The 27,615-nt window shown below is 44.1% G+C and overlaps 1 protein-coding gene across 2 annotated transcripts in view; it reads right to left on the bottom strand.

Annotated features, from left to right (window-relative positions):
* TRAF5 (TNF receptor associated factor 5) overlaps positions 1-27,615 on the bottom strand; it is a 242,013-nt gene that overhangs the window by 20,284 nt on the left and 194,114 nt on the right. For both annotated transcript variants that reach the window (XM_085612843.1, XM_085612844.1), the window contains 2 exons: positions 26,954-27,028; positions 12,860-12,952 (listed from right to left, as the gene is read on the bottom strand). In XM_085612843.1, the coding sequence (XP_085468969.1) occupies positions 12,860-12,952; positions 26,954-27,028 (168 nt within the window). The remainder of the gene's footprint in view (positions 1-12,859; positions 12,953-26,953; positions 27,029-27,615) is intronic.

Raw genomic sequence — 27,615 nt, 5'->3', positions numbered from 1 at the left:
ATCACAATGTTGCAATGCAGTGTTGTGATTGGTCTGAGTACCGTGGTTCGGCGCTGAGCCAGGAACTCGGACCCTGGGCATGCTCTTCACCCAGGCTGTAATGTAGCCTGAGTTAGGAACATGCAAAGTGCGCATGACTGTTTGGCCGGCCTCAGACGGCCGGATAAACAGTCATACACACTTACAGTTTGCCACCATTTCTCCCCCTGCTCCTCTGTCGTCAGAGAAACCCCACCCGCAAAGCTGCCGCAGCAGGAAATACATTTTTTTTATAATAACTTCAAGTTATTAGCATTTTATTTTTCCTTTATTTCACTGCTGCCAAGCAGTGTGGTGACATTCCTCCGCCTTAGTGGAGGAGCCGCCACTGATCTTGGGCTCTGGAGACCCCTGAGGGCCCATGTTTTTGAATCACCAACAACGGGTTCAACATTTACTCTACATGTGCCTTGTGGGCACGTGACTGGACTCCTAATTGCAAGGCAATCTGTATGTCTCTGGATCTAACTCAACACCACTAATTTTGTTTCAGTGCACCTAATTGTTGGCCATAAGAGGCCACAGTAGGGTTTCATACCAGGCTATCAAATCTCACAAGATCCATGTGCGATATCAGAACACTCACAAGAGTACTAGCTCTCGTGAGATCTCACAAAAATGCACTGATGACAATGACATATGCTGCTTTTTGAAACACAGTATGCATGTCCACACAAGTCCTTGTAGGAAGACAGAGGTGGGCTTCATGATGTGGGGACAGCTTTAGTGGAGGGCTAGAATGCCTGCTAAGAGAGCAAAACACTCTGGATGTCACATGGGTGTGGTCACACAGAAAGGAGCCCAAAGGTACGATCCTGCAACCAGAGGGTTTGAAGATTCAAAGACAATCCAAAGAAAAGAAACACTGAATTTTTTCCAAACACAATCCCTGAAATTCCCCAACCACTCTCAGTCATCAGAGTAGGATGGCTTGTTCTACTGGATCATGAGTTCGAGTAGCCTAAGGGCTGCCTGATGTCTGTCATTTAAAGCACGGGTCTCCAATGAGTAGCTCATGAGCTACAGGTAGCTCACCAGCTGCCATAATATAAAGCAGCTTGCGGGTGTTGATCCCAATCCAATACTTCATTCAGAAGGCCTCTAGGTGAGAGGTGCTGTCTCCTGCATGACCCTCAAAGTAGCTGCCAGTGATACCAATGGTAGTACCCTTTATACAACACACACCCACAGTGACAAAAAACAGAGGGGCTTCAACCCAACCAATCAAAACTATAAGGTCATTGGGCCTTTTGAGGTCCCACTCTGTCAAACTTTGTGTGTGAGAATGTAGTGTGTGTGTGGGGAGGGGGTATGCAAAAAGTCCATAAAAAGTATCAGCAATAGCCTGAATAGATATACTTGAGTTGAAGTGGGATTTTGTAAGCCAGATAGGGTAGCAACAGAGCAAATGAGGAGTTTGAGTGGAGATGGGAAAATACCTCAAATGCTGCATAGGATGAGTGTGGTGTGTGTACACATGTGCACAGGGATCTCAAACTACCCTCATGTGTGTTTGAGTGTGTACACACAGGGATCTCTAGAAGACTTATTGCTGTTTTACTGTTACTTTCTTGACACCAGAGAGTACTCACAACTATGGCTATTAATTCTTATGTGGAGGTATTTCATGTTGCTAAAGTTTTTAATTACATATGTGTTGGTTCTCCTTTCTGATCAGCAGTGGGGTTACTACTGGTAGTACTGTAAGGGTATGTCACCATTGTCATGTCTCATATGGTGACTATTTTGACAGTGATAATACTTGTTAACACAATAGCTGGCTCCCGTAATGCATAGGGTTTGCGAGCGGTGATTTAGTATGACAAAGGGGAGTTCTCGTATGCTCGCTCTTTTGAGCTCCATCCCATTCAAAGGTATGAAGTCTTATTCACACTCATGCAATAGGTTTCTTTGTTCCACAGAGTTCTCTTGTGGCTTCACTATCCAGAATTTTACTGGGATAGAGAAGGTTTGGAATTGTACCATAACAGCAAATAGCTCAGGGTACGTCATGCATTTTTGGGCAGCTGAGTGGTTTAGGAATGCATTCAATATGTTTGTGATTTTGTAGGCCAATGCAGGGCAATGCTCTTGAGACATGCTGCCCACGGGCCTTAAGAACAGAGCATAGGGTGTTATCTCAACAGCTCTCTTCGCCATGTCCTGTACATTCAAGGGCTTTTGGGTGGATAAAGGTGATTGTATCATGGCAGATCTTATAGGAAGGACTCCTGAACTGTTTTGTTGTGTTTTTGTCCCTTTGTTTTAGTGTGCTTCTTTAATTCACCAAGAGTAGTACTCTTTTTTTGCTCTCCTGTTCTGTGATACCTTCAATGCATTCTGTATTGTTATCTGCCTGCTTGATTGTAGGTATGCCAGAATTCTGCCCCGTTTTATCATACCACTTGCTGACCACTTTATTTCTTATTTTGGTATATTCCTGTTTTGGATAAGGATTATATAATGTTTCTTAGGATGGAGATCTTCCTTCATGGCTTCGCATTCAGTTGTGTCTGACAGATGTGTTTGCATTGAGATGTATCTGTTTGTTGTAATTTAAGGCAGAATGTGATTAAGCATTTACTGAAAACATTAATGCTTCCCCTTTTGATCATGTTTTCTTCGTTATGTTGACCGAAGTCCGGACTCCATTTTGTATTGGCATGCTGCCATGTGTTCACCACGAGGAGAGTCCGACCTCTGTGTTAGTTGCTCTTGTAATCTGCCTAGCAACAGTTTATAAATAGCTCTCTCTTGTCCGTCTGGCGCATGCCCAGACTTGACCACATCTGTTATAATTAGCTTTGCTTGACCATGTCCTTTCGCGGGCTCAAGGAGTGTGTTGGCTCCGCCCATGTATTGATTCAGTATCGAGAATGACCATAAATGGTAATGTTCTTCGGCCTCATGTTGTATCCACCCACTTATGAGCCCCTCTGTTGTGTATAAAAGGGGACTGTGTACGAATGTTCTGTGTGCTACTCCATGCAATACTGAAGAGTGTTGTGTGGATTGTAGGACCACCCTTAAGGGTTAATAAACGTTGTCTTTGTACTTTGCAGTTTCCGTGCCAACTTCCTTATAGATTCCGTTACAGGAGAGCGAACCCTTGTTCTTGCGGGCCTAGCTGGGGCCTGTATTCATCAATTGGCGCCCGTCACGTGGGGCTCATCGGCGACTCGGATGCTCGAAGGACTGGTCGCGACGAAGGTGAGGAGTTTGGCCGGGGACGTGATCACTGCCAGCGGCGTCTTAGCCCTGGCATCCCGAGGTTTTTCTTCCTTCCCTTCCGAGCTGACCGTCTGGGTGGCGCCGGTCATCGACTGAGACCTCTTCTGTCGGTCCTGCCGTGAGAGCCGTTTGGGCGATTGTGGAGCTTGGCAGTTGGAACCTGGACTCTTGATTGGTAAGAACCGTTGTACGGTACTTGCTCCGAGTTTTGAAGCCTGGGTTGGCTATTTGAGTTTTGATTGATGATGACTAGTCATATTTTGAATTTGCCTTTGTGAAAATATATGCGTTGCAACACATATAGGCAGGTAATGTGGAGAAATTTCTCCAGGAGCTGTGTAAACTCTGAACGGCGCAACGATTAAGTGCCATTTTCTTCATAATATTGCATATTTTGCATTATTCCTAGCATGCCTGCTTTTAGCGCACTCCGTAAGTGGTGCTGCTGTTTTGGAAACCGGTTGAACCTCGAGGAATCTGCTCCAGCTCCCCCAGAGGGGACTCCTAATAGGGATATGTACGTGAAGCATGGTCTTTCTTCCATAATGTACAGCACGCTATGGAGGAAATACACGAGGAAGGATCCTGAGTTGCGATGGCCTTTGTATGGATCGTTTGATATACGTAAGATTGAGTATGTGGAACAGTGTATGTGTAAGCGACGTGCTCGTCAGGATATGTTTGAGTGTGTGCGATTATGGGTGAAGGAAGTGCGTGAGCGAGAGAAACGTGAGAAAGCGCTGTTTGATAAAGAGCAACGGAAGAATGACCATGTGCGAGCGCAGGAAGCGAAGCGTCGGGAGGACAAAGAGCAAACGGACAGACAAGAGAAAGAGCGTAGGCTACAGGTTTCGGGTCAATATGTTGTTCGCCAGCCACTTTATCCTGTCCTTAATAATCCTGATGATGATTTTTATTTACTAGATCGCTCTCCGCCCCCTTATGTTGGCGCATCTGCTCCACGGCCGCAAGATTCTGACCCGGTTTCGGGTAAGGTAGACACACGGTCCATGCTGTCGGCCGAGCAAATGGCTGAGCTTCGGACACTTTCCTTCCGTGCGCTTAAAGGCAAGGTATCCATGGAGGACTTATTTCAGACTTGGGGGCAGTGGCAGGAGAGAGATAAAGTGTATTTTCTGGGTCATTTCGCGGAGGAAGTGATTACTGCTTTCCGAAAATATTCTCATGTTCTTGAGCCTGACGAAGTGTCTTCGGACGCTAGAGCAATACGTAACGGTGCTTTTTCTCCCTCTAAGGCTCCTGAGGCGGCTCGGCGGCTGTTCGCCTTGCTGGACGAGGTGCTGGCCCTTCGAGAGAAAGCACGTCAACAAACGGAGGAGGAGAAGCAGTCGGATTCGTCTGCAGCAGGGGGCCACCCATCCGCCTCCCAGTCAGATAAGGATGACATAGTGCATGCTAAACCAATGCGAGAGGCGGCGCCTTTGTATGTTCCTCCTAAGGGAGCAGGGACTAGCTCGGATATTAACTCCGCCGATGCAAGGGGATATTTTGTATATAACTGGGTTTACACTCCATGGCATAGGGCCGATGTTATGGCACTAAAGAATGCGTTGCCTGACCCCCGCAAGAATCCAGCGGCCTTTTATGAAGAAGTCGAGGGGGCCTTGAATTCTTGCATTATGACCTTAGCGGATATAGACCTGTTCTTTGGCCTTATCCTACCGCCGGATACGTGGCGCTCTGTCCGAAAGGTAGATGATGCGGTTGCCTTCAAGGCCCGGCGGTCTGACCTTGAGGATGAGGATAGGGAACGGAAGCCCGCACAGAAACCACCCCAGAATATTTTAGATCTCCCTGCGGCTATTGTGGCTAAGTTGAAAACGATTATCCCCCCTAAAAAGATTGACTGGAATATGTTAACTGCATGTAAGCAGAAAGTTGACGAGTCAGTTGCGGACTTCTTTACGCGCTTTGAGGAGACGTTTCATGATTTTAGTGGCCAGTCGCTTACTGACGACACGGGCCGCCACCTTTTCGCGGACAAATATGTGGCTAATCTGCTACCGGCAGTTGCGGCCCGGTTAAAAGCGAGTGAAAGTTCTTGGTCCTCCGCGACACCGACGGCCCTTCTGACTATCGCTCAGTATTATGAGCGTCAGGAGCACGAGGCGCAGGGCCAGGAGGAGAAGAAATCGAAAGATCTCAAAACCAAGGTGATGTTAGCACAAGTATATGGCCCGCCCCGACGGGGTAATAATAATAGAGGAAGGGGCGGATCTTATGGTCCCCCTTCGGGCCGATCTGATTTGAATAGGAACCAGTGTGCGTACTGCAAGCAGTTGGGCCATTGGGCCAGGGATTGGCCAGCGTTGCGTGCTTCGCGTCAGGGGCACACTCCGGGTGGCCCGAGAGGTAGAGGGGGCTTCTCGACCTTTAGAGGGAATTCTAACGATAATGTCCGTTTCGATACTGCCGGGCGGCACCGAGATGGCTCAAATGTTTTTGATCGCCAGCACCAGTATTATGTATCGGACATCGATCAATTGGGATATCGTGATTCTCAGCATGCATAGGAATGCGTTGGATGGGGGTCCGAATCAGTTGAGGTGCCGGTCGATCAGACGGGTCCTTATGTATCGGCTGAGGTTTTAGGTTCTACTGATCAGTTCCTAGTGGATACAGGAGCGACACGTAGTGCATTGTCTAGGTACTTGGTTCCGGGGGCTCCCCCATCCGGCTCAATAGTTACATCGGTAGGGTTTGACGGTACACTCTCCCGAAGCCCTCTTTCACAGCCCCTTACATTTAAGGTTGATTCTTTTTCTGCGCCCTGTCCGTTTCTGCTTGCTCCATATACACCGGATAACATTATGGGCCTTGATATGTTAAAGTACTTTAGGGCTACAATCTGCTGCTCCCCTGAAGGTGTGAGGGTGATCTTAAATGACAACTATCCCAGGTCTGGGCGGATGTGCACGATATCAGAGGATGCGTTGTTGGCTACCCTCCCCCGAGCTTTATGGGCGACTTCGGACACAGATGTGGGACAAATGGTGATTCCTCCGGTCCACATTAGTGTCCAGGAGGGGGCGGTGCTACCACGCCTCCCGCAGTATCGTATTTCCCAGGAGGGCGAGGAGGCTCTCATACAGATTGTGCAAGACTTGATAGCAGTAGGGGTAGTGGAAGAAGTTCCCTATAATGTCTGTAACAGTCCGATTCTCCCAATTTTGAAAAAGGACACGGATGCAAAGGTCTATCGGTTCATAATTGATTTGAGGGAGGTAAACAAGATCGTGATACCTCAGTACCCGGTGGTTTCTGATATCACGACGTTGCTTACCTTGGTCCCGCCTACGGCGACCATGTTTTCAGTGATTGATTTGAAGAATGCCTTCTTTTCCATTCCCATTCACCCTGATAGCCGATTTCTTTTTGGGTTCACATTAAATAATAGATCTTATCGTTTTTGTAGAATTCCCCAAGGCTACACAGAAAGCCCTAGTATTTACAGTCAGGCTTTGAAACGACAGTTGGATTCCTTTGTTTTACTCGAGGGGGTCGCCCTCGTTCAATATGTCGATGACATCCTGTTGGCGGCTGACACCCTGGAGTTGTGTGAGAAAAGCACGTTATCCTTACTTTCCTTTTTAGCATCCCACAATCACAAGGTCTCTAGGAAGAAATTGCAATTCTGTAGACCAAAGGTGACTTATTTAGGTCACCTTTTGTCTAAGGAGGGGCGTGCACTCACACCAGATCGTATCCACGTAATTTTGGACACACCGAGACCATCCACGCAGAAGGATGTGCGTGCATTTTTGGGTCTTGTTTCTTTTTGTAGACAGTGGATATTGGGGTTTTCACACATAGCTAAGCCATTGTTAGCCCTTCTGACGAAGGATACACCTATCCCAATCCCTTGGTCAGATGAGTGTGATGCTGCTTTTCAGCAACTGCGACAGGCCCTTTGTTCAGCACCAGTGTTAGGGACCCCTGATTATGCAAAACCCTTTTCGTTGTATGTGCATGAGAAAGATGGATGTGCATTGTCAGTCTTAGTACAGATGCACGGCGACAAGCAGCGGCCTTGTGCATACTTTTCGGCTGTGCTTGATCCTGTCGCCCGAGCATTACCAGGGTGTTTTCGCTCGGTAGCGGCGACAGCTGTGTCAATACGCCAAAGTGAAGGAATTGTGTTGTCCCATAAATTGTTGGTGTTAGTTCCCCATGCTGTGGATGCCCTGCTTAATCAAACAAAGACGCAGCATTTGACCAGTGCCCGTTTAACGGGATATGAGCTGACGCTTTTGGCTCCTCATATTACGTTGAAAAGGTGCGTGACATTAAACCCGGCCACATTGTTGCCATACCCCGAGACCCAGCCTGAGGCGCAGAAAGCGCATGATTGTATTCTTGTGACTGAGGAACAAACAAAGGGTCGTATTGATCTCCAGGATACGCCCTTTTCAGAGGTAGATGGAGAGTTGTGGGTAGACGGATCATGCATGAAGCTACCAGATGGTACGACTTCAGCAGCGTATGCAATTACCACATTACACACGATAGTGGAGACAGCACGCATACCACAGAAATCAGCTCAAGCAGCGGAACTGATAGCCTTAACACGAGCATGTGAGCTCAGTACAGGATTGTGTGTGAATGTTTACACAGATAGCCGCTATGCCTTCGGAGTAGCGCACGATTTCGGCCTACTCTGGAAGGAGAGAGGGTTCTTAACGTCACATGGGGTACAGATAATGCATGGGGAGTTAGTCCACAACCTCTTAACCGCATTGACATACCCGAAGAAAATTGCCATTGTTAAGTGTAGTGCCCATAGGAAAGTAGTTGATAAAGTTGGAGAAGGGAATGCGTTAGCGGATCGAGTAGCACGGGAGACCGCGATGCAGCCTGGCGCTACTGCCATGTATGTAGTAAAGTCACAGGTGGAAAGATGGCGAGATGCGAAGGAAGAAGTGCGAGAAATACAGAGGACCGCTTCTGACAAAGAGCGGGAACAATGGGCTAGCGAAGGAGAACTGGATGACGAGGGTTGCTGGAGAAATAAGCAGATGGATAGATGGAAATTACCCACGGCCTTTGTACAACCTATGGTTCAGATGGCACATGGGCTAGCACATGTTGGAGCTTCCGCAATTGTGAAATTGCTTACCCAAGTCTGGGAGCATCCAGAGATTGCTAGCACAGCAAAGAGGGTGGTGCAGACCTGTATGATCTGCCTGAGGTATAACCCAGGGAAAGGCACTCGAACTCCAGCAGGAGGATTTGCGACGCCCACTGCACCCTTTGAGGTCCTGCAGATGGACTACATCCAGCTTGAGCGCTGTAACAATTTGAAGTATGTTCTAGTAGTGGTCTGCGCCTTCAGTAAATGGGTTGAGGCGTACCCTACGAAAGACAATACTGCAATGACTACAGCGAAGCTATTGCTGAAAGAGTTTTTCCCTCGATACGGCGTCTGTAGACTTCTGTGGAGTGATAATGGGCCTCACTTTGTAGCGGATGTTATAAAATATGTCTTGAAGGGCCTAGGCATCACCCAGAAGTTCCACGCCGTATTCCACCCCCAGTCTGCAGGACTAGTCGAGAAGTATAATGGTACACTGAAGCTTAAGATCGCCAAAATCCAAGCTTCAACATCTTTGACTTGGCCAGACGCCCTGCCACTGGCGTTATTGTCAATTAGGTCGGTGCCACACTCTCGAACTGGCCTTACGCCATATGAAGTTGTATTTGGACGCCCAATGAATATTTGGGGTCCACCAAGGCCTAAGGCTGTGTATGATGTACCTTGTGTAATGATGAGCGATTATCTGGCACAGTTAACGGATAATTTGGTTTCTATTCATCAACAGGTCCGAGAGGCGCTCCCTGATCGGTCTACCGGTGAAGGACATGGTCTCCGGCCTGGGGATCATGTTATGGTGAAGGTTTTCGACAGAACGAACAGTTTGGAGCCGAGATGGGTAGGACCTGAACAAGTCCTCCTTGCAACGAGGACGGCAGTGCGAGTCTCGAACAGGAAGAATTGGATCCATTCCTTGCACTGCCGAAAGGTACCGCCCGGATTGGTGGAGTCTGCCGTGCTGACCGATCAACGAGAAATCCTAGCAGCAGAGACAGGCCGTGCTGCGAAGCCGAATGACACTGAGGAGCTCTTTCCGGACCACACGACGTCTGGAGGAAGGCGATATCATCTTCGACCAAGGAAGTAAGGTTTCCAGTGCCGGGACATACTGTCAGAACGGCCCTTGGGTTAGTGAAACGGAGAGCCGATGAGGCAAGGGGGGGGGATCAGCCCTGCATTAGTGTAGCGACACCCGTCTTGGCCCGCTGGTGAAGAAATCAACCGCTGCCCAAGGGGAAGAGTTCTGACAGACTTTTTAGTTTCAGGAAGATATCAGGGTATTGTTTCTTTTGACATGGAGAAGAAGAAAATCCTTTGTGCGTTGGGGTTCATGCTAACAGTAGCTATTGTTGGGATAACCACATGGTTTGTGGAGGAGGTAACTCCTGCTCGAAAGACACTTGTGTTGACGACTCCAGTGCCTGCGGAGCATTACTTTTATACATTACCATATCAAGAGTTGAAGCATCGACAGTCCTATTTGAATAACACTTTCATTCAGATGCTGCATCACACCCACGTTGCTACGAACGCTACGAACTGTTGGATATGTGGGATGATGCCAGCCCATCAGAAGAAAGGAGGAACGCCATTCATACCACTTCCTTTCTCTCATAATGGCTCTTGTAGAGCATGGTACACTTTGCTGTTTGCCACTCGGAAACCGACAGTGGGACGATTGCTTTTCAGACTCAATAAAGAATGTCATCAAGATAAAAATGGATATCCACAAGCAAATGGGACAATTTGGGAATGGGAAGAGTACCGACCGGACAATGAATCCATTCCCTATATCTTCACGAACACAAGAGACACTGTGGGGAAGGACAAGTTCGTAATCCAAGTAGCACAAGCTCAAGCGGACCTGTGTGTCCAGAGTGTGGGTTTTATCCCTGTTGGTGTCAGTGATTGTATAACTGTACTGAACATCGACGGGCTGAACAACAGTACCTTCCTAGCGTCCCATAATACCTATTTTGTATGTGGAAATAAAGGTTATTACCGTTTGCCGGCAGGGTGGTCCGGGGTATGCTATGTATCCTTCCTATTACCTCCTGTATTCTTAGCACCTGCGTCATATCATAAGGATTTGAAACTGTTGAATAATGTGACTGTAAATAGATATAAACGTACTCTATCAATTGATGATGTGGATCAGACCGATACCAGCTTGCAACAGTATATTGATTTTAACTTAGGACTGTTTTTCTTTGTTGGAGCTGCTTTGAATAGTAGGAAGATCCGAAGATTGACAAGAGTGGTAGAAGCTGTGACAAATCAGACTGCTGCCGCTCTTGGGAATCTTACGGAAGAATTACAAATAACTAGGATTGTTGCATTGCAGAATCGTATGGTACTAGATGTAATGTTAGCTGATCGAGGTGGAGCCTGTAAAATTATTGGAAGTAGCTGCTGTGTGTTCATCCCTGATCATACGCCATCCGTCTATAACGCCATTAACAAGCTGCATAAAATAGCAGCTGAAATCCACACAGAAAACGGCACTTGGTCCTTTTCTGGATGGTTTTGGGCGTTGGTTACTGCCTGGGGATGGAAGGTCTTAACTGGTCTCTGCATTATTATAGCAGTTCTGTTCCTTTTCTGTATGTGTATTCAATGTGGACCATTGTGCTGTTCTGTATGCATTTCATTCTGCATTCCAGATAAGAAAGCTATTGCCGATGTTGCTCGCCAGAAGGGTCTAGCTAAAGAGGTTAAGGGAATGATGATAATTGATATATATGATGATTATTCTTGGAAGCCGGATGTCTTCAGTAAATGCTGAAAGGGTCGTCTGTTGTAATTTAGGGCAGAATGTGATTAAGCATTTACTGAAAACATTAATGCTTCCCCTTTTGATCATGTTTTCTTCGTTATGTTGACCGAAGTCCGGACTCCATTTTGTATTGGCATGCTGCCATGTGTTCACCACGAGGAGAGTCCGACCTCTGTGTTAGTTGCTCTTGTAATCTGCCTAGCAACAGTTTATAAATAGCTCTCTCTTGTCCGTCTGGCGCATGCCCAGACTTGACCACATCTGTTATAATTAGCTTTGCTTGACCATGTCCTTTCGCGGGCTCAAGGAGTGTGTTGGCTCCGCCCATGTATTGATTCAGTATCGAGAATGACCATAAATGGTAATGTTCTTCGGCCTCATGTTGTATCCACCCACTTATGAGCCCCTCTGTTGTGTATAAAAGGGGACTGTGTACGAATGTTCTGTGTGCTACTCCATGCAATACTGAAGAGTGTTGTGTGGATTGTAGGACCACCCTTAAGGGTTAATAAACGTTGTCTTTGTACTTTGCAGTTTCCGTGCCAACTTCCTTATAGATTCCGTTACAGGAGAGCGAACCCTTGTTCTTGCGGGCCTAGCTGGGGCCTGTATTCATCATGTTGTAGAAATCACAGAAGTAAATTTTCCTTAGGTGCCTAACTGGTTCTGTTACAGGCTGTGACTTATTACAAGAGCAGCAGAGTCTAACATATTAGGCAGGTGGACTGGGACAACACCTGGGGTTTTGTTGTTAGATTTGCTGTTCTGGTGCTGTGTTTGAAGACTGGATATGATAGTGTTCCATTATAGGTGTGACGAGCAGCTACTGATCAAAGCTTAGTGATTTCATGTTCTAGATGCTTATATGCTTTCTGGGGATCCACCCTTGCGCTGCATTGTCATATTAGCAGAACTAATGGCTGTAGGTATAATGGCATGTCAGGAATCTAGTCCAGGAAGGGGCTATTTTGTCACAGTGAACATTAAATTACTGCTACAGAGAAGCTGTTGATCATTCACTCACTGTGTGTCTATGCACTGGAGTAAATTACATTCTGTATCTGGAATCTCAATTGAAAGCAGTTTTTCTACATAGTTAAGTAGCATTCTACAACCAATCCAAGCGTGCATGTCTTTGTGAGTCAACCTGTGGAAGTGGAAGCTACTCATTGATAATGGAGATGTCTTTTAAAACCAAGTTATATTGAGACTCATCATTTGGCGACACGTTCAACAGCCTCATAGTAGGTATCAAGCAAGCCTAAACATGTGATTTGGTCAAACTAACATATTTTATATAGGTTATACTGGAGGTGTTTTCCCTCCACAAATGTATTGTCCCATTACTGGAATAAATATTTACAATCTTCAGAGCCCAGATCTTATTTTGAGTTGGGTGATGGTGACAAGCCCTTCAATTTGTGGAGAAAGAGTTAAATCAGTAGGAAATTCTGCTGGTCGATTTTTCCCCAGATCTGCATTTCTTAAATAAATCTGGGGATTTCCCCTTAGTACCCAACCCTCAATCGGGCCTTTAGATGTCAACAGGAAGCAATGGCAACCTTAACCATGACATGATCATATTACTAAGGCCTAGCTACAGCTAATAGTTCAATTCAGTTGTAGCTGATAAGGATTCATTGTCCAGCAAGTCATGTGCATTTTAAGGTCATGAGGATCGGTACAACCTTGGGCTTTACCTGTTCTTCTAATCTGGTATTTCTTTCCAAAACCAAGAGCATGTGTTTTCTTAAGAATGTTTCTTCATGTTTTTGAATGTTTCCTCTCTTTTCCTGATATGAAAATAAAACACGTGTTAAGTATAAGGCAAAACTATATAATAAACCATTGCAAAAATAAAACAGGATTATTAAGTGAACAGGAAATGTTGTCATTGGTCATTCATGTAATCCAGATTAATCTTCTGTTTTTTAAAAATTTCTATTACCTTTTTTTCAGAAACAAAGAAAAAATAAACCACGAACAGAGAACTTGTGGAAATATTGAACACCGAGGTATCATCATGCCAAATAGCTCTGTAGATATCTGAGCAAATGACACAAGTGCACCAAAATCTCTGAGGGCGACAGGACCTGCTTTAAAAAATGCAATGCTTATTACAAGACTTATCGACAGATGAAGAACATCATGGCCTTCCAGCCCAATCACATGCAAAAAGGTGAAGGGGAAAAATAAACATGGGGAGGTCATACCAACAACAATTATTAAAGACTTACATGATGTGGAAAATCGCTGTGCATTACATCTAAATCATTATGTTTGATAAGCAAAAGCCAAATTGAGGAGCTCAATGGGACATGTCTACTTGTTCTTCATCCCAAGAGTCCATGTAATCATAAATGACAGAGATGCCTGGACCTAAGTGGTTAGTCAAGAGATCGTCTTCCACAGCAAGCCTCTCAGCATTCACTCTTCGATCCCCTGGCCATGGAGCTTGTAGGGCATTGAGGAACCCTTTTTATATCATAACAACGCAACGCTTGGCCTGCACCAGCACCAGTCCCAGCACCAAAAACCTGAAATGAGAGCATACGAACTTACTAATCGGAAGCAGACCCACAAGGCAGTATCCGGGTGACCTGTGCAGTTGCCATTCCAGAAAAGTCACCAAATGTTCTACCACCACATCCCAGTAAGATATGTTTGTACATCTCCACCACGTGTCAAACTTTTTGTCAGTGCTCAAGGAACAGGGGCAAGTGGGAGTGTAGAATAGATTCACTTTATGAATGACAATGGGAGTCACAAACACTCTCCTTAAGAGCTTATAATGCAAAATCTTGAATCCATTTTCACACAAGGCCATTCTGGTGTGTTCACAAGCACAATGCCACTCCATATCGGTCACTCCTATTTTGGCTTAATTTTACCAAACCCTGTCAGAGAGAGCATCACAGATAGATTAAATGTGCCTTCCTTGCTTCCTATGATAGTAATTGCAAGGTGGAATTAACTCACTATGCCTTTGAAGCTCTTTCGGAAAATTATTCCATACCCAGTGTGCACCAAAACTCAACAACCTCCAAAAATCGAACCCTGTCATCGAAGGTGGCCATAAAGTTATCACACCGATTTGTTCGAGGCGGACGTCTATTTGGGACCTGGTGAGACAGTGGCCTTTCCTGTGTACTTGATTGAAAACGGCAGGGGACCTTTCGTTCCTGACATCACACTTCCGTGTCTGTCGGTCGAACTAGAGAGGATTCGTGAATGGCGATTGAGGTGAACATAATCCAGCAAGTGTATTGAACATCCTGCAGTAACAGGACGATGTGTGAATCTATTCGGAGTAGACTTGACGAAGCGAAAACATTATTCTCAGAAATAGATGGGGACCTGCAAGGAGCACCCACGCGTGACCAGGGCACTGAGTCCAGTGGTGAAAGAACACTCCGTCAGGACCTTAATAGACTTGAGAAGCTTTGCAAGAAGCAAATTAATAGGAGTTGGGAAGTAATATCACTCGACAACTATATCGAAGTGGGGCGTGTCCCAAGGGGGCTGCGAATCCTGGTGACCCCCACATACCAAAATCCAAATCCGAAACTATTGGAGGAATGGTCGGGTTTGATGGCGACTACCTGCAAACAAATGTTAGGGCTCCTCTCTAAATATGCTGCCATCGAACTTCAGCAGATTGAGGAGGAGCTTAAACAGCTTCGCGAAGAGTTAAACAAGTCAACGTCTCAGGAAGAAATTACTAATTTCGTCAAGGAAATGACGACAAGGTTGACGAAATACGAAGATGGGATTAAAGCTAGGAAAAGATGGAAATTCATTCGGGATCGTAATGATTACGCACAAGGGCGCATTCTGACCTTCAGCCGTAAGTACGATGCCATCAGACGGGACTACAAGAACGTTGAAGCACTTCATATCCAGGAATCGGAGGCCTCCGGGTCCAGCTCGATTGCTTCGTCGGAGGATGAAAGCCGTGTGGGCTCAGAAAGAGGTCCTTTCACAGCACTTGAGGAATACCGTTTTGTCCAACTGAGCCTCAATTCAACAAAAAAAACGGCTCGGGGAAGAGGCAAAGGAGGAGGCAGAGATCGAGGAAAAGAAGGTGCAGGAGAGGTGGGGAAGGGGAGCGAAAACGAAACGCCACGTGGGAGAGGCTCCAGGCGATCAAAACGGAACAAATGAAAGGTGAGCAAACCAATCTTTCTATTATTAACCTTTCCTCCCACGAAATCACCCCAGAAGAGAGATCAGTATTGGAGCTGGGCCTCTCATTTTGCCCTACTGCGAATTTTGATTATGCAAAAACACGTATAGATCTGTTTTTCTTCATGCGCACACTGAAACTACTCAAAATTCACACTGCACGCAATACCAATATTGGTAATCCCAAACATGATGGCACTATCACCTTGGAGTCGGCTGAGGGTACTTTAGCTATTAGTGATATTGCGACTTTGTCTATACTCAGGGAATTTCAGACAGGCACAAAGGATTGGTCTACGGACCGAGAACTTTTGATTAATATGGACATGGAGATTAGCAGGAAATCCAGGAATGACTTTAAACCAAAATCTAGGTTTAATCCTATAACCTTACATGATGGGATCGATACTTTTCATGAGGTCATTCTTAAGGATATGCTTGACTTATGGAAGAGACAGCAGAATACTTTTGCACATAATCTGACACCCGCACAGAGAAGTGGACTGGCGTCCCTCGAAAAAGCGACTAATTTTGTCATAAAACCTTCCGACAAAGGAGGAAATGTGGTCCTATGGGACATTGACAAATATCGTACGGAGGCTAAGCGCCAACTGGAGTTCTCTGGAAGTTATTTACGTTCCAGTTTGGGCAGATACAATAAAACCATATGTGAATACCATGCTATGCTAGAAGGCTGGCAACAAAACGATTTATTGAGCAAAAATGAATATCTTTTTTTGCTCGTACAGAAACCTATGGTTCCAGTCTTTTACCTTTTGCCCAAGGTGCATAAACATCCGACAGATCCTCCAGGAAGACCAATAATTGCAGCGAACCAGAGTCTTTTAGAGAATACCTCCATTTATTTGGACTACTTTCTTAGTCCATATGTTTGCAACCTTCCCTCTTACTGTAGGGACACTATGGACTTTCTCTCTAAAATACAGGAAATTCCTTGGCAGGATACTTACATTCTGGCAACAATTGATGTTGTCGCGCTATACACCTGCATTGAACATGACGTTGGTATTGCAGCATGTAAATATTTCTTGAGGGACAGACCGCTAACACTGTTTGACCATACCACTGTCTTATTACAGATGTTACACTTTTGTTTGCACAATAACTGTTTTTTATTTGAAGATCAGTGGTACGAACAATATACAGGAACTGCGATGGGCAGTTGTTTTGCACCGAGTTACGCCTGCCTCATGATGGGGTGGTGGGAGGCGGAACATCTGTGGCATGACGGTAATGCAAAATATCAGGAGAATGTCATCCTGTGGACCCGGTACATAGATGATATCTTCATGATTTGGGACGGTCCACAGGATGACCTTGACTGCTTCATCCAGGGTCTTTCACTAAATGAACTGAATTTGGAATTTACGAGTAAAACCGATCCTCAGACCATTGAATTTTTAGATGTTCAGGTTGAGGTAGGAGGGGGCACCTTACAAACGAAACTGTACAGGAAACCTACTTCAGGCAATAGTATCTTACATTTTGGAAGTCACCATCCAGTGGGTTTAAAACGTAGTATTCCCTATGGTGAATTTTTAAGAGCAAAGAGAAATTGCAGTACCCAAGCACTGTTTGAGAAAGAGGTCACTAACATGCAGACAAGATTTAGGAGTAGAGGCTACACTGCCAAGAATCTAAAAACAGCCATTCGGAAAGTGGACACTAGAGTAAGAAGCAGTTTACTTACTCCTAAACCTCAGGCTAGTGATAAACAAGAAGTAAGATTGATCACCACATATAATTCCGCATCACGAGACTTACACCAGATAATACGCAAACATTGGCATATTATTAGGAGTGATGTTATTATTGGTAAATTGGTCAGCCCTACTCCTCACATCACTTATCGCAAGTGTCGATCCTTAAGAGACCTCTTGGTTCACAGTCACTTGACTATACCCAGTTCTACACCCAAATCGTGGTTGAGGGAACTCCCAGGGTTTTACAAATGTGGTAGATGTAAGGCGTGTAGTTGCAGTTCCAATGTCAAAACTTTTTCTCTCCCCAATGGCAAACAAGGAAAAATACGGAATTTCATCAATTGTAACACCGAGTATGTGGTATATGTCATCAGCTGTATTTGTGGCCTACGCTATGTGGGGAGTACTATCTTCCCTGTGAAGAAACGCATTTTGGAACATCTGCGCGCAGTGAAAAATGGTGACATGTCTTATGCTATTGCGAAACATTGTCATGTAATGCATGGTGACATCAAGGACATTAATACTAAGATTGCATTTTTTGGTATCGACAGGGTTCCTGCTAATACTAGAGGTGGTGACCGGCAACGGCGATTGAGGCGCCTAGAATCAGAATATATTATTAAATTATGCAGCAAGTTCCCTGGTGGGCTCAATCAGGAGGAGGATCTCCACATTCATCTTGGATAGTTGGACCAGATTCTATTTTGTTTATGATTAGCATGATATTATTCCTTGTGTCAGCAATGGAATTGTAGCTTCTCTGGGCAATTTTGTTCGGTATTATTACTCCTGGTCTTTCCCTACCCTTCTCTGATGTTTTTGGTGTTTTTGTCTATGAATGTACCCATTACAGTTTCTAATGCATTTTCAAGAATATATACGTACACATACTTTTCCTTGACACTTTTGCCCTTTATTTTATTGTCATCTCAACCTTCATCTTTATCTTTATCTTTATCTTTTTCTATCTTTTTCTTTCTCTTTCCCTCCCTTCTTCCCTTGTCTTTGTCTTTATCCTAGCTCCTTGCCCTTTTATTCCCTCTTTATTCCCTCTATATCCCCTTGTTTCTCACATCTGCCCTAGTAACTTTGGGTTATGACTTGCCTATATCCACTTTGGATATATGCATTGATGCCTGGGCCTTTTTGCTAGTCCTCTTGAGCGGCTGCTCGAGGTGTATCTTGGTTGGCCTAGGTTGTTTTGTTTTATGTGATTTTTATGTGATTCTTGTTTTCAACATATGATGATGCTAACTTGCTGGTACGTTCTGTCCTTGTACATTGTTCCCCTTTTCTTTGTGTTTAACTAGCAACCCGTAGGTGGTCGAACAGGGTGACTTAGTTTTTTCCCCCGCAGTAGGCAACTACGAGAAAGGTTATATTTCCTTTACGGTGTTTGGAGTGGCAATTGCCTGTATATATGTTAACTTTGGGTGAGACATTTGTTATTCATGCACTTGCATAATACCATGGCCTTCTTTGCCACTTGGCATTTATTATTATTTTTATTATATTTTATTCATACATATATGTTGACTCTCTGTACTTCAGTTTGATGAATCATGTATATGTATTTGAAATTGTGTGATTCTATGTATGGATTTCACATGTATTTACTGTGATAGTCTGTTTTTCACTGAATCAACACTGCAGTTTCACTTTGTAACTCACCCTGTTTTCTATGTCTACTTATTTGTGAGGAAGTACTTTTAAGCCCTTGACCACTTCCGGGTTACTGAATGACTCTTTGACAAAGACGGTTGTCGTTGAAACGCGTCAGAGTCAATAAAATTGCTTTTCGCCTATTTGAATCCTGAGTGCGACTCTCTTCTTATGCTGGAGTAGCGTAAGGCTTCTTTTTATATATATATATATATATATATATATATATATATATATATATATATATATATATATATATATATATATATATATATATATATATATATGATTCACCAGTGCATTGCAGATCTCTATACAATGTTTCATGGAAACGCAAACTCACCGTACTTCCTAATAAGAGATTAAAAACAGAGAATGGCTGATTCAGTTTTCTTAAAAATAGAAATGCAGTATGTCTAGTAGAAGCCAAACAAGAGGTAGTGTCCTGACTCCAGCCATATGAATAGACCGTGAGGAGAGTGATCACAATCCATTATGCTCTGTATTCGAATTTAGGAAGCTACACAAACCAACACACCCTCCCAATCTATTAACCACCAGAGACCTACAAACCACCAATGCTATGCGGAGACTTAAATGGCCCAAGATCTTAGAATAATCGGACACTTTGTCCATTATTGCCAGTGATACCGAGAATGCGATAGCAGAAATTGAGGTTTCCCTCCTTAATTCTCAGCCAATTAATGCCATAACAACGATTCATAATACATTATTTGCCAAAATGTGTTCACACTTCCAAAGTCCTTACAGGGCTAAGGAGAACTATATAAAGCCCAAGCACCACTTGTTCAATAAAGAATTCAAGCAAGCTAGCAGATTTTTAGGGGAGGCTATTAGATCGGGCAATTCGTATACAGTACAGAAAGCCAGGAAAACCTACAAGAAGGCACAGGAAATGGCAAAAAACATGGGATGAAAATAGATCTTAAACTAGCATGCACCAAAAACAATCTCCAACATTTCTGGAACCTGGTAATATGGGGTGGGGGGTGGAGACTCACTCACCCCACAAAACCATGTAGCAGCAGACTTCAGGGTTAAACACTTTGCTATACAATATGCTAACAACGATGATGAGGTTAGTGAGCCTTTCCCCATCCACTTTTATTTACCTGATAAGGTTTTTGACCTAGCTGATGTAAGAGCCACCCTCCGTGCCATCGCAGGGGTGAGAGCCCCGGGCATCAACAGTATTCCTGCCGATGTCTTCTTACGTGACAAGGTCAAATGGAGCAGGTACATAATGTTTCTGGCAAATGCCATTGCCCATGGTGCATTCATCCCAGATTCCCAGAGGGGGGGGGGCGGAGATTATTCCAGTATATACAAAGGGTGACAAGTCATTACCAGGAAACTATAGGCCAATAAGCCTAATTGATTCCATCCAAAAGGTGGTAGCCTGCCTCCTCCTGGCAAAGGTCCAAGAGTGAATAGATGCTAACGATATTTTAACCCCGCTCCAGGCGGGATTTCGGGCACATATCAACACTACAGACCAAGTCTTCGGATTTATTTTAATATACTGTCGGACTATAGTCCTTGGCAAGGGCAGCATGTATGCTGCCTTTGTCGACCTTAAGTCAGCTTTTGACCTGGTCTCATGCAACAAACTTTGGGTGGTGCTACAGGAGCTGGGGATGCCTTAGGACCTGCTCTCCCTTATTGTCCGTCTCCATGTGGGAAATTTTGCACAAATTCGCTGGGGTTCTCAGGGGAACGCAACAGATCCCTTCCCTGTGGAAAAGGGAGTGTGCCAATGGTTTCAAGGGTGTGCAATGGCACCCACACTATTTTCCCTTTTTATCAACGGAGTTGCAAAAGTTTTAGCCACTGTCTCCACTGATGCACCGGTTTTAGCAGCTAAAAAGACTCCAATTTTAATGTTTACAGACGACATGCTTATCATTTCAAAGACTCCCATTGACCTACAGTGTGCCCTGTTACGCTTTGAAGACTTCTGTTCTTTACGAGGCGTTAAAATCAACTAAATTCATGACTTTTAAACAGCACAGAACATTCAGGGGTAAATTAATTTCAGATAGGGTACCTCTAGAACAGGTAGACACATTCACCTATTTAGGAATTACCCTGGAGAAGGGAATGAGATGGAGGCCCCACATTGATACTATGATAATGAAACATCGCCAACTAGCTGGTGCCCTAAACAATTAAATTAAAACATCTCTCACAAAGCCAGTGAACCCGGTGCTGCAGATTTATAATGCGAAAGTAGTGAGCTCTGTCCTGTATGGGCAGAAATATGGGGCTTTGAGAAACTAACGCAGCTTATCTCATCGGAAGATAGGGTCCTCCAAATGATAACCATCTTACCAGAAAGCACTCCTGTGTTACCCTTACTGAATGACCTAGGCAGGAAAGCACAGGTAGACCTAGCCAGGCTATGCCCTATCTTGTACTGGGGCAGAATCTGGTGCAGCCCGGAATTGGCCGCCTTTGCTGATGGGCAAATGGATGTCACTGAGGTGAATCGCTTCCACAAAATCAGCTGGCTACATGATATCAAAAGGGTCCTGGTTAGCATGGGATTGTCGCAACTGTAGGGAACTTCATCTAGTACCCAGTTCCCATCAAGAGATATAATTAAGGAAAGATACTGGCAACTGGTCGGCAGAAACACCACTAGATCATGTGATTATACAATGCTGCCGGCGAGATTCTTAACATTTAAACCTTGGCCAAGCCTTGAGCTTTTCTGGGACGCAATCTTAAAACCCTTTGAACGCAAATTGTATTTTCAATTTAGAGTGGGCTTCCTTCCATTAAAGTCTTTCACTGCAAATTGGGCGACACAAGGTGATAACAAAGGCCCCACTTGTACAGACCAGGAAGAAACCTATCCCCATGTGTTGTTTGTCTGCCCCGCCTATGCTGGCCCCAGTAAAGTATGGCTTGCAAAGACCTGCAAGAACCTGGGGACCAGACAAAGTACTATTGCCTTGAGAATTTTGCGTACTGATCCATCACCTCGCTATTCAATACCGGTAGCTAAGTTCCTGAGATGGATGTGGACTATAAGATCACAACTTGTGACTGAAAATCACTGATCTTGGAACTAAGCCCACCTTGATTGTGATGCCAGAATCCCACTCCTGAGCTCTGGCGTTACCTAAAGACTCTGACATTTCTATTCATTCGTAACTATCCTTGTTGCTGCTTTTGTGTCATGAATTTATCTTTTTAACGTACTAGGATGAGCTGACTCTTATGATTACTTGCACATGTTTTTAAAAATATTTTAACCCACTGTTTTATTTTTTTTAACTGTATTTTATGTAATAATGCTTTTATGTATTGTCGAAATAAAGCTTATTGAACTGAACTGATAGCAGCAGCAATCATCCTTTCATTGTGTGTATCTTCTATACAATAGCCACGATATTTCTATCCTGAATAAAATCCAGTTGGGCAGGGTGTATGTTACCAAGCAGCGATGGATCGAGCCTGAAGCATGCTCCTTTGTCATGATCATTGCATCTACATTAATAAGTCATAAGGGCTTTTTTGAAACTGGATTTTTCTCCAGCTAGAGGGGTAATACGTCCAAGGACTCATGCATGGAAAAAGAGAACAAACCTGTTGAGAGTGCCTCCTTAATTCCTATTAGAGGGGTCTAGCAGGTCAGTAAATTGAGGCTAAACTCCAAAGGTAACCTATCTGTAGTGGGGTACTTTCCCCAGCCTATCACCCAAGCCGTAAGCACTATTAAAGGTTCTTACATGCTATGGTGGTTCGAGTGTCACAGCTCTAGCAGGAAATCCTGAATCTGTTCTTAGAATTGCTGGACCTATGGCATATACAACTAATAATCACTAAATACATCAACACCGCCTTTCTGATCCATCACCAATTCCACAATCGAATTCCTTGTGGATCAGATTGTCTGAGCACTATTTAACATTTAAGTAACCTGGGTAATAACCTGTCATCCTTGTGACCATCCACATGCAGTCTGGTCCAATAATCTTTGTGTCAAACATTTCCGGTCTCACCTATTCATCAACTAACCTGCACACTCCTTCCATCCTCTCAGGTCGCAGTACCATCTTCTAATTCTAATAAAACCCATGCAGCCGAAAAAGTAAATGAGGGACAGTTCATATGATGACCCCATATCATCTCTAGCCCTTCAGGTTCAACTTTGTTCAAATGGGTGTCTTGAAACATTACTAGAGAAGCATTCCACGGATTTAGGCAGGATTTTACCCTGCTTCACTTTACCACCCCATATATATCCTTAACATTTCAACTCAAAATCAACAATGATGTTGATGTCATTAATACTCAAAACTAAGTGTAGCCACCAAAATTAACACAAGCACGGCTTTAGCATACCTCAATCTCAGTGAATGGCCACTCTTCAAAGGTAAATTAATCACGATTGCATTCAACCAACAAACACAGCTACGTAACTTTAATAACCCCTAAGCAACCCCCACATCCCACCCAATTCATCCAACTCCCAACCTTAGATGCACCCCTTTGACGAAGAATGCGGGGTCGCTATGTACCCCCTACCCAAAATGTCAAATAGTACGTAGGTGAGTTGTCATGAGGGAATCGAGCACAAATCGGTGAGCAAACACACCACTGATGTTCCACTAAAAGGGAAATATGTGTATAGACTGAGAACGCATGAGCCAATATGTAGGATGAGAACTTAATCATAATCTGAGTCATCAACCTTCTCTTCAAAAACAAATCCATAGCGGGCCCCCTCAGTCCCCTGCAGCAGAAACAGACCTCGCCTTATTTCTGAGGGATGTCCCTTCAAAGTCCTCGACCCTGCCTTTAAATATCTCCTATGCCTAATCCACCTCTGAAAATTGCATCTACTGGTCCAGCATTATTTTCTTCAGGTCTTGAACTGGGATTCTAACCACCGCACCCTTCTTTGACATTTTTTGCAGTTCACAATGAGGCAGACTGACCTCAATTGCTTCAGCATAAATTTTGTTTTCAACCAACCTGAACATGAAGCCAGATAATGATGTGAACATATACAGGTGTAAATTTAACTTTAAATTTGCCAGTGACTGAGGGCCACTATTGCAGACACGATACAAGAGACGAGCAGGCATTGGGATCCAGATCCACATATAACCCTAAGCACGACAGAATTTGCTCTGCACGCCAAAACCAGCATGGTAAAAATCAAATCATAAACCAAACTCGAGGCAGTCATAATATGCTACAGCTCTGCATTTTCTCAACAAGTGTAGCTTTGAAAATGATAGACAAAGGTACCAAAATAGAGGTCCACAATAGCACGCTGTGTATCAAATCAAAGAGAGTCAAATGGCCAATAGCTAGCAGGGCAGCATGAAGGAGGAGGACACTTCAGAGCAAGACCAGGCCCCTTTGCAGCTCTCACCTGCCTGGCTATGTAAAATCATAGCCTAAAAAAGATCCTCCTAAAAAGCCTAAAGACCTCTAGCTCAATAATGTTTCTCCAAATTAGCCCCATTTGCTTACGGGCAGTGGGAGTGGGTGGGGGGGGGCAGCCACCCAGTCCGAAGCAAGACACACTCCCCCAGCGAATCAAATTATGCCCCCAGAACAGGACCTTAGAAATCTCCATATCCACGCATTGAGTCACTTAATCAAATTACTAGACCAAAGTTTAGACCCTTTTTTAAAATTAAATATATATATATACATATATGTAGGTATTGTTTTTGCTGTTGGTCAAGAATATTGCTTTACTCTCAGGGGTTGGAGGCTCATAATTGATGCATGCATTACAGAGATCAATGTTAGACTACATGGTTACAGGTTCAAATTCTAGGGAGTCCACTCAGCCGTTTATATTTCGATAAAGTGAGTATTACTAATTTGACTGACATTAAACATCCATTATCTGTCAGCAGCTCTAAGAGACCTACCAAGGTGAACGTGTTATTTGCAAATAGCCCAGTTGTATACTGTTATTTTAACTTAATTTTCATTATGTGATGCAGCAGTGGTGGGGCAGAGTCAGTCAGACGTATGAGGGTGCCTCGTAAGTGAATTAGTCCACCCTAAACTTTATCACTTTTTTAAATGGAAGATTGCTATTTGACTGATTCTGTCCCAACCCAACTGACCTTTCAAAAATGAATCTGACATGAGGCCAACTGTGCACTGTACGACAGTTACTGTCTGATGTCACTGAATCGGAATTAGCCCTATCAACCGCTCAGCGGCAAATCGGTTATGTGACTGACACTTACCAAGCCCCAATGTCCTTTCTGCCAGTCCTCTATGTGACCAAGCCTTCCCCACTCCTGCTTAAGGTGATGTTCACAAGTGATGTACTCTGCTCTGCGAAACCGGTCCCAGAATGCTTGTTTCCGGTCCAGGGAAGACCTGGCTAGGCAGTTCGGGCTGGACTGTTCCCATGAGGCACAGGGTCAAGACTGATTTGCATATGGCTAGGTCTGAACTGGGATGGCAAAGTGAGCTAAAGAACAATGATGGATTCAACCCAGATCTGTGACTGGGGGTGAGTGTCTGAAAACTTTCAGTACTCCGTCAATCATCTCCTTGTGTTTGCACTCTGTTCTAAGCCTGCCCAGCCTTCACATATGTTCCCAAAAGGGGGTTGCAGTTGCACCACTCCAAGCCATGTCATGTGTCACATCTTCATCCATTCCGGGCTTTTGAGCCAGACACGCCCTTCATTCTGGGGCTCGTAATTTTGGTTTTTAGCTTAATAATGTGGGCTTCCAAGTGGCTGCCTGCGAAGTGCTGTTTGCAATAAGTTATCATTGGCTGTAGCTGCAGCACTTGACGCGGAGTCACTAAGCAGATATGAGACTGGCCACCCTTTCAGAGGAAGGCTAGAAAGAGAAGGTCATGCATGCAGAACAATACAAATGTTGTTATTAACAAGGCAGACAAGTATTGCATGAGTAAATACATGGATTACAAATGCTGTGTACAAATGACTTCTGTGAGCCCTGCTACTCAGGATGGTTCGTCCATGCCGTGATTTTATTCCTTCTCAACACATGAAAAATAAACACACACAGAAGAGGTAAGAATCAGGTCAATGACAGCTAAATTCGAAGAGACACTATCAGTGGCAATTAGCTCACAAAATGCTGTCTGCATGGCGACCGGACCAAGAGAGATGTCAAGGTCCGCACAAAATGTTGTCATCTAACTGTTTCTTACACACAGAATGAGCCAGGAAATCATTCAAACTTGGATTTGAGGACTGCGTCTGAAGCTTAATCCCACAAGGAATGGTTTTGTCCTTGTTAATGGAACAACCCACAAGCCCCTCATTCAGGGGTGGATGTACAATATGAAGTTAAATAGCATATTCCCCCTAACTATCACCCTACACTAAAGCGCCGGTCTTTACCATTGCTCTAACTCTGTCTGTCAAGAACCGTATCAAGAACATCACAAACAGAATGATTATACTTATACTACTGTGCAAAATAGAAGCCCTTTCTCCCTCCTCCTAAACCACCGTCCAGGCTCTTGTCTCGTCACACACTGATGGAGCTGTTACGCTATTCACAAGTCTACAAAGTTCTCGATGACCCCAATGAAGACCAGTTTATGTAGTGGCTCGACTAATCACCACTCAAATAACATTCAAACATAGTTGCATGCTACCCTTGGACAGCGCCTAATTTGAGCCGGTGGTTTCTGGTGCTCGGCACTGGAACTTATATGTTAACCCCGGCACTTTTGACAGTCTGCACTGTTTATCTAAACTTGAGATCAACACAACAACAGTTGTTTATTATTTCAATGAACACTAAAAATGACTAATATCTGCTGCCCAAGTCATTATTGTAGCATTGGGGCCTGGAATAGTCTGAAATGTCATACTTGTAGGTTGTGATGATTAGTAGTTGTGCTCTGTGTCACTGGTGGCACTTATTGGGGAACTGCGTAGTGCAAGCTGCAGGGCCTCTTGACAGGGGCCCGGCACTTATGTTTTTTTAAACAAATTTAGAACTGTACTTGGGTAAAACCTTTTCGCCCCACCCCTTTTAAAATCCGCCAACCACCACTGAAAATTGACAAGATGCAAATTGGTTTTATTCCATATGATGCAATTTCAGACATCCCTGCATTTATTTACATCACATATGAAGACCTTCACAATCTCATGTCAAGGATAAAAAATGGCAGAAAACAGCCAGATTGTAGTAGTATAGTAAATGGATATGTCGGTACCTTAACCAGACAGCCATAATTCTTAAATGGACATTCTAGGTCAGCTTCAGGGCACACAGAGAGGTGGTCATCAATCTATGAAGACAACAAAAAGAACACCATTATAAGATTTAACATATAAATATACATAATATATATATTTAGAATAACAACTTTGCACAATTTCAGACAATGAGAAAGTATTTTACGTATGAGTTGCGATATATTGGGCCAGATGTTGGAGTATAGTTAAAAAAAATATTGCCTGACATGGTATTGTTCGATTGGATGTAGATTTATTACTAACTCCAGTGAGGTGATCATTTTATAAATTATTTAGGACACAATATTTTTGTGAGACGATATTTAGGCCATGATATTCTGGTCCCATACCCACAGAATTTAGTGCTGTTATTGTTCTTTAGCTTTCTTATCCTCTGAGCCCCTTTCTGCAGACATTCACAGAGAAATGCCTGGGCAGGCAATTTATGATGCATAACAAATAGTTAATACTAAATAAATTATAGGAACTGAGAAGATAGGGTTGAAAGAGATATGCAATTTGCAGGGGAGACGATATTTAGGCCATGATATTCTGGTCCCATACCCACAGAATTTAGTGCTGTTATTGTTCTTTAGCTTTCTTATCCTCTGAGCCCCTTTCTGCAGACATTCACAGAGAA

This window comes from Triturus cristatus, chromosome 6 (genome assembly GCF_964204655.1).
Source record: "Triturus cristatus chromosome 6, aTriCri1.1, whole genome shotgun sequence".
Classification (NCBI taxonomy): domain Eukaryota; kingdom Metazoa; phylum Chordata; class Amphibia; order Caudata; family Salamandridae; genus Triturus; species Triturus cristatus.
Note: the sequence above shows the minus strand (reverse complement) of the source record. Positions and strands in the feature narration are given on the sequence as shown.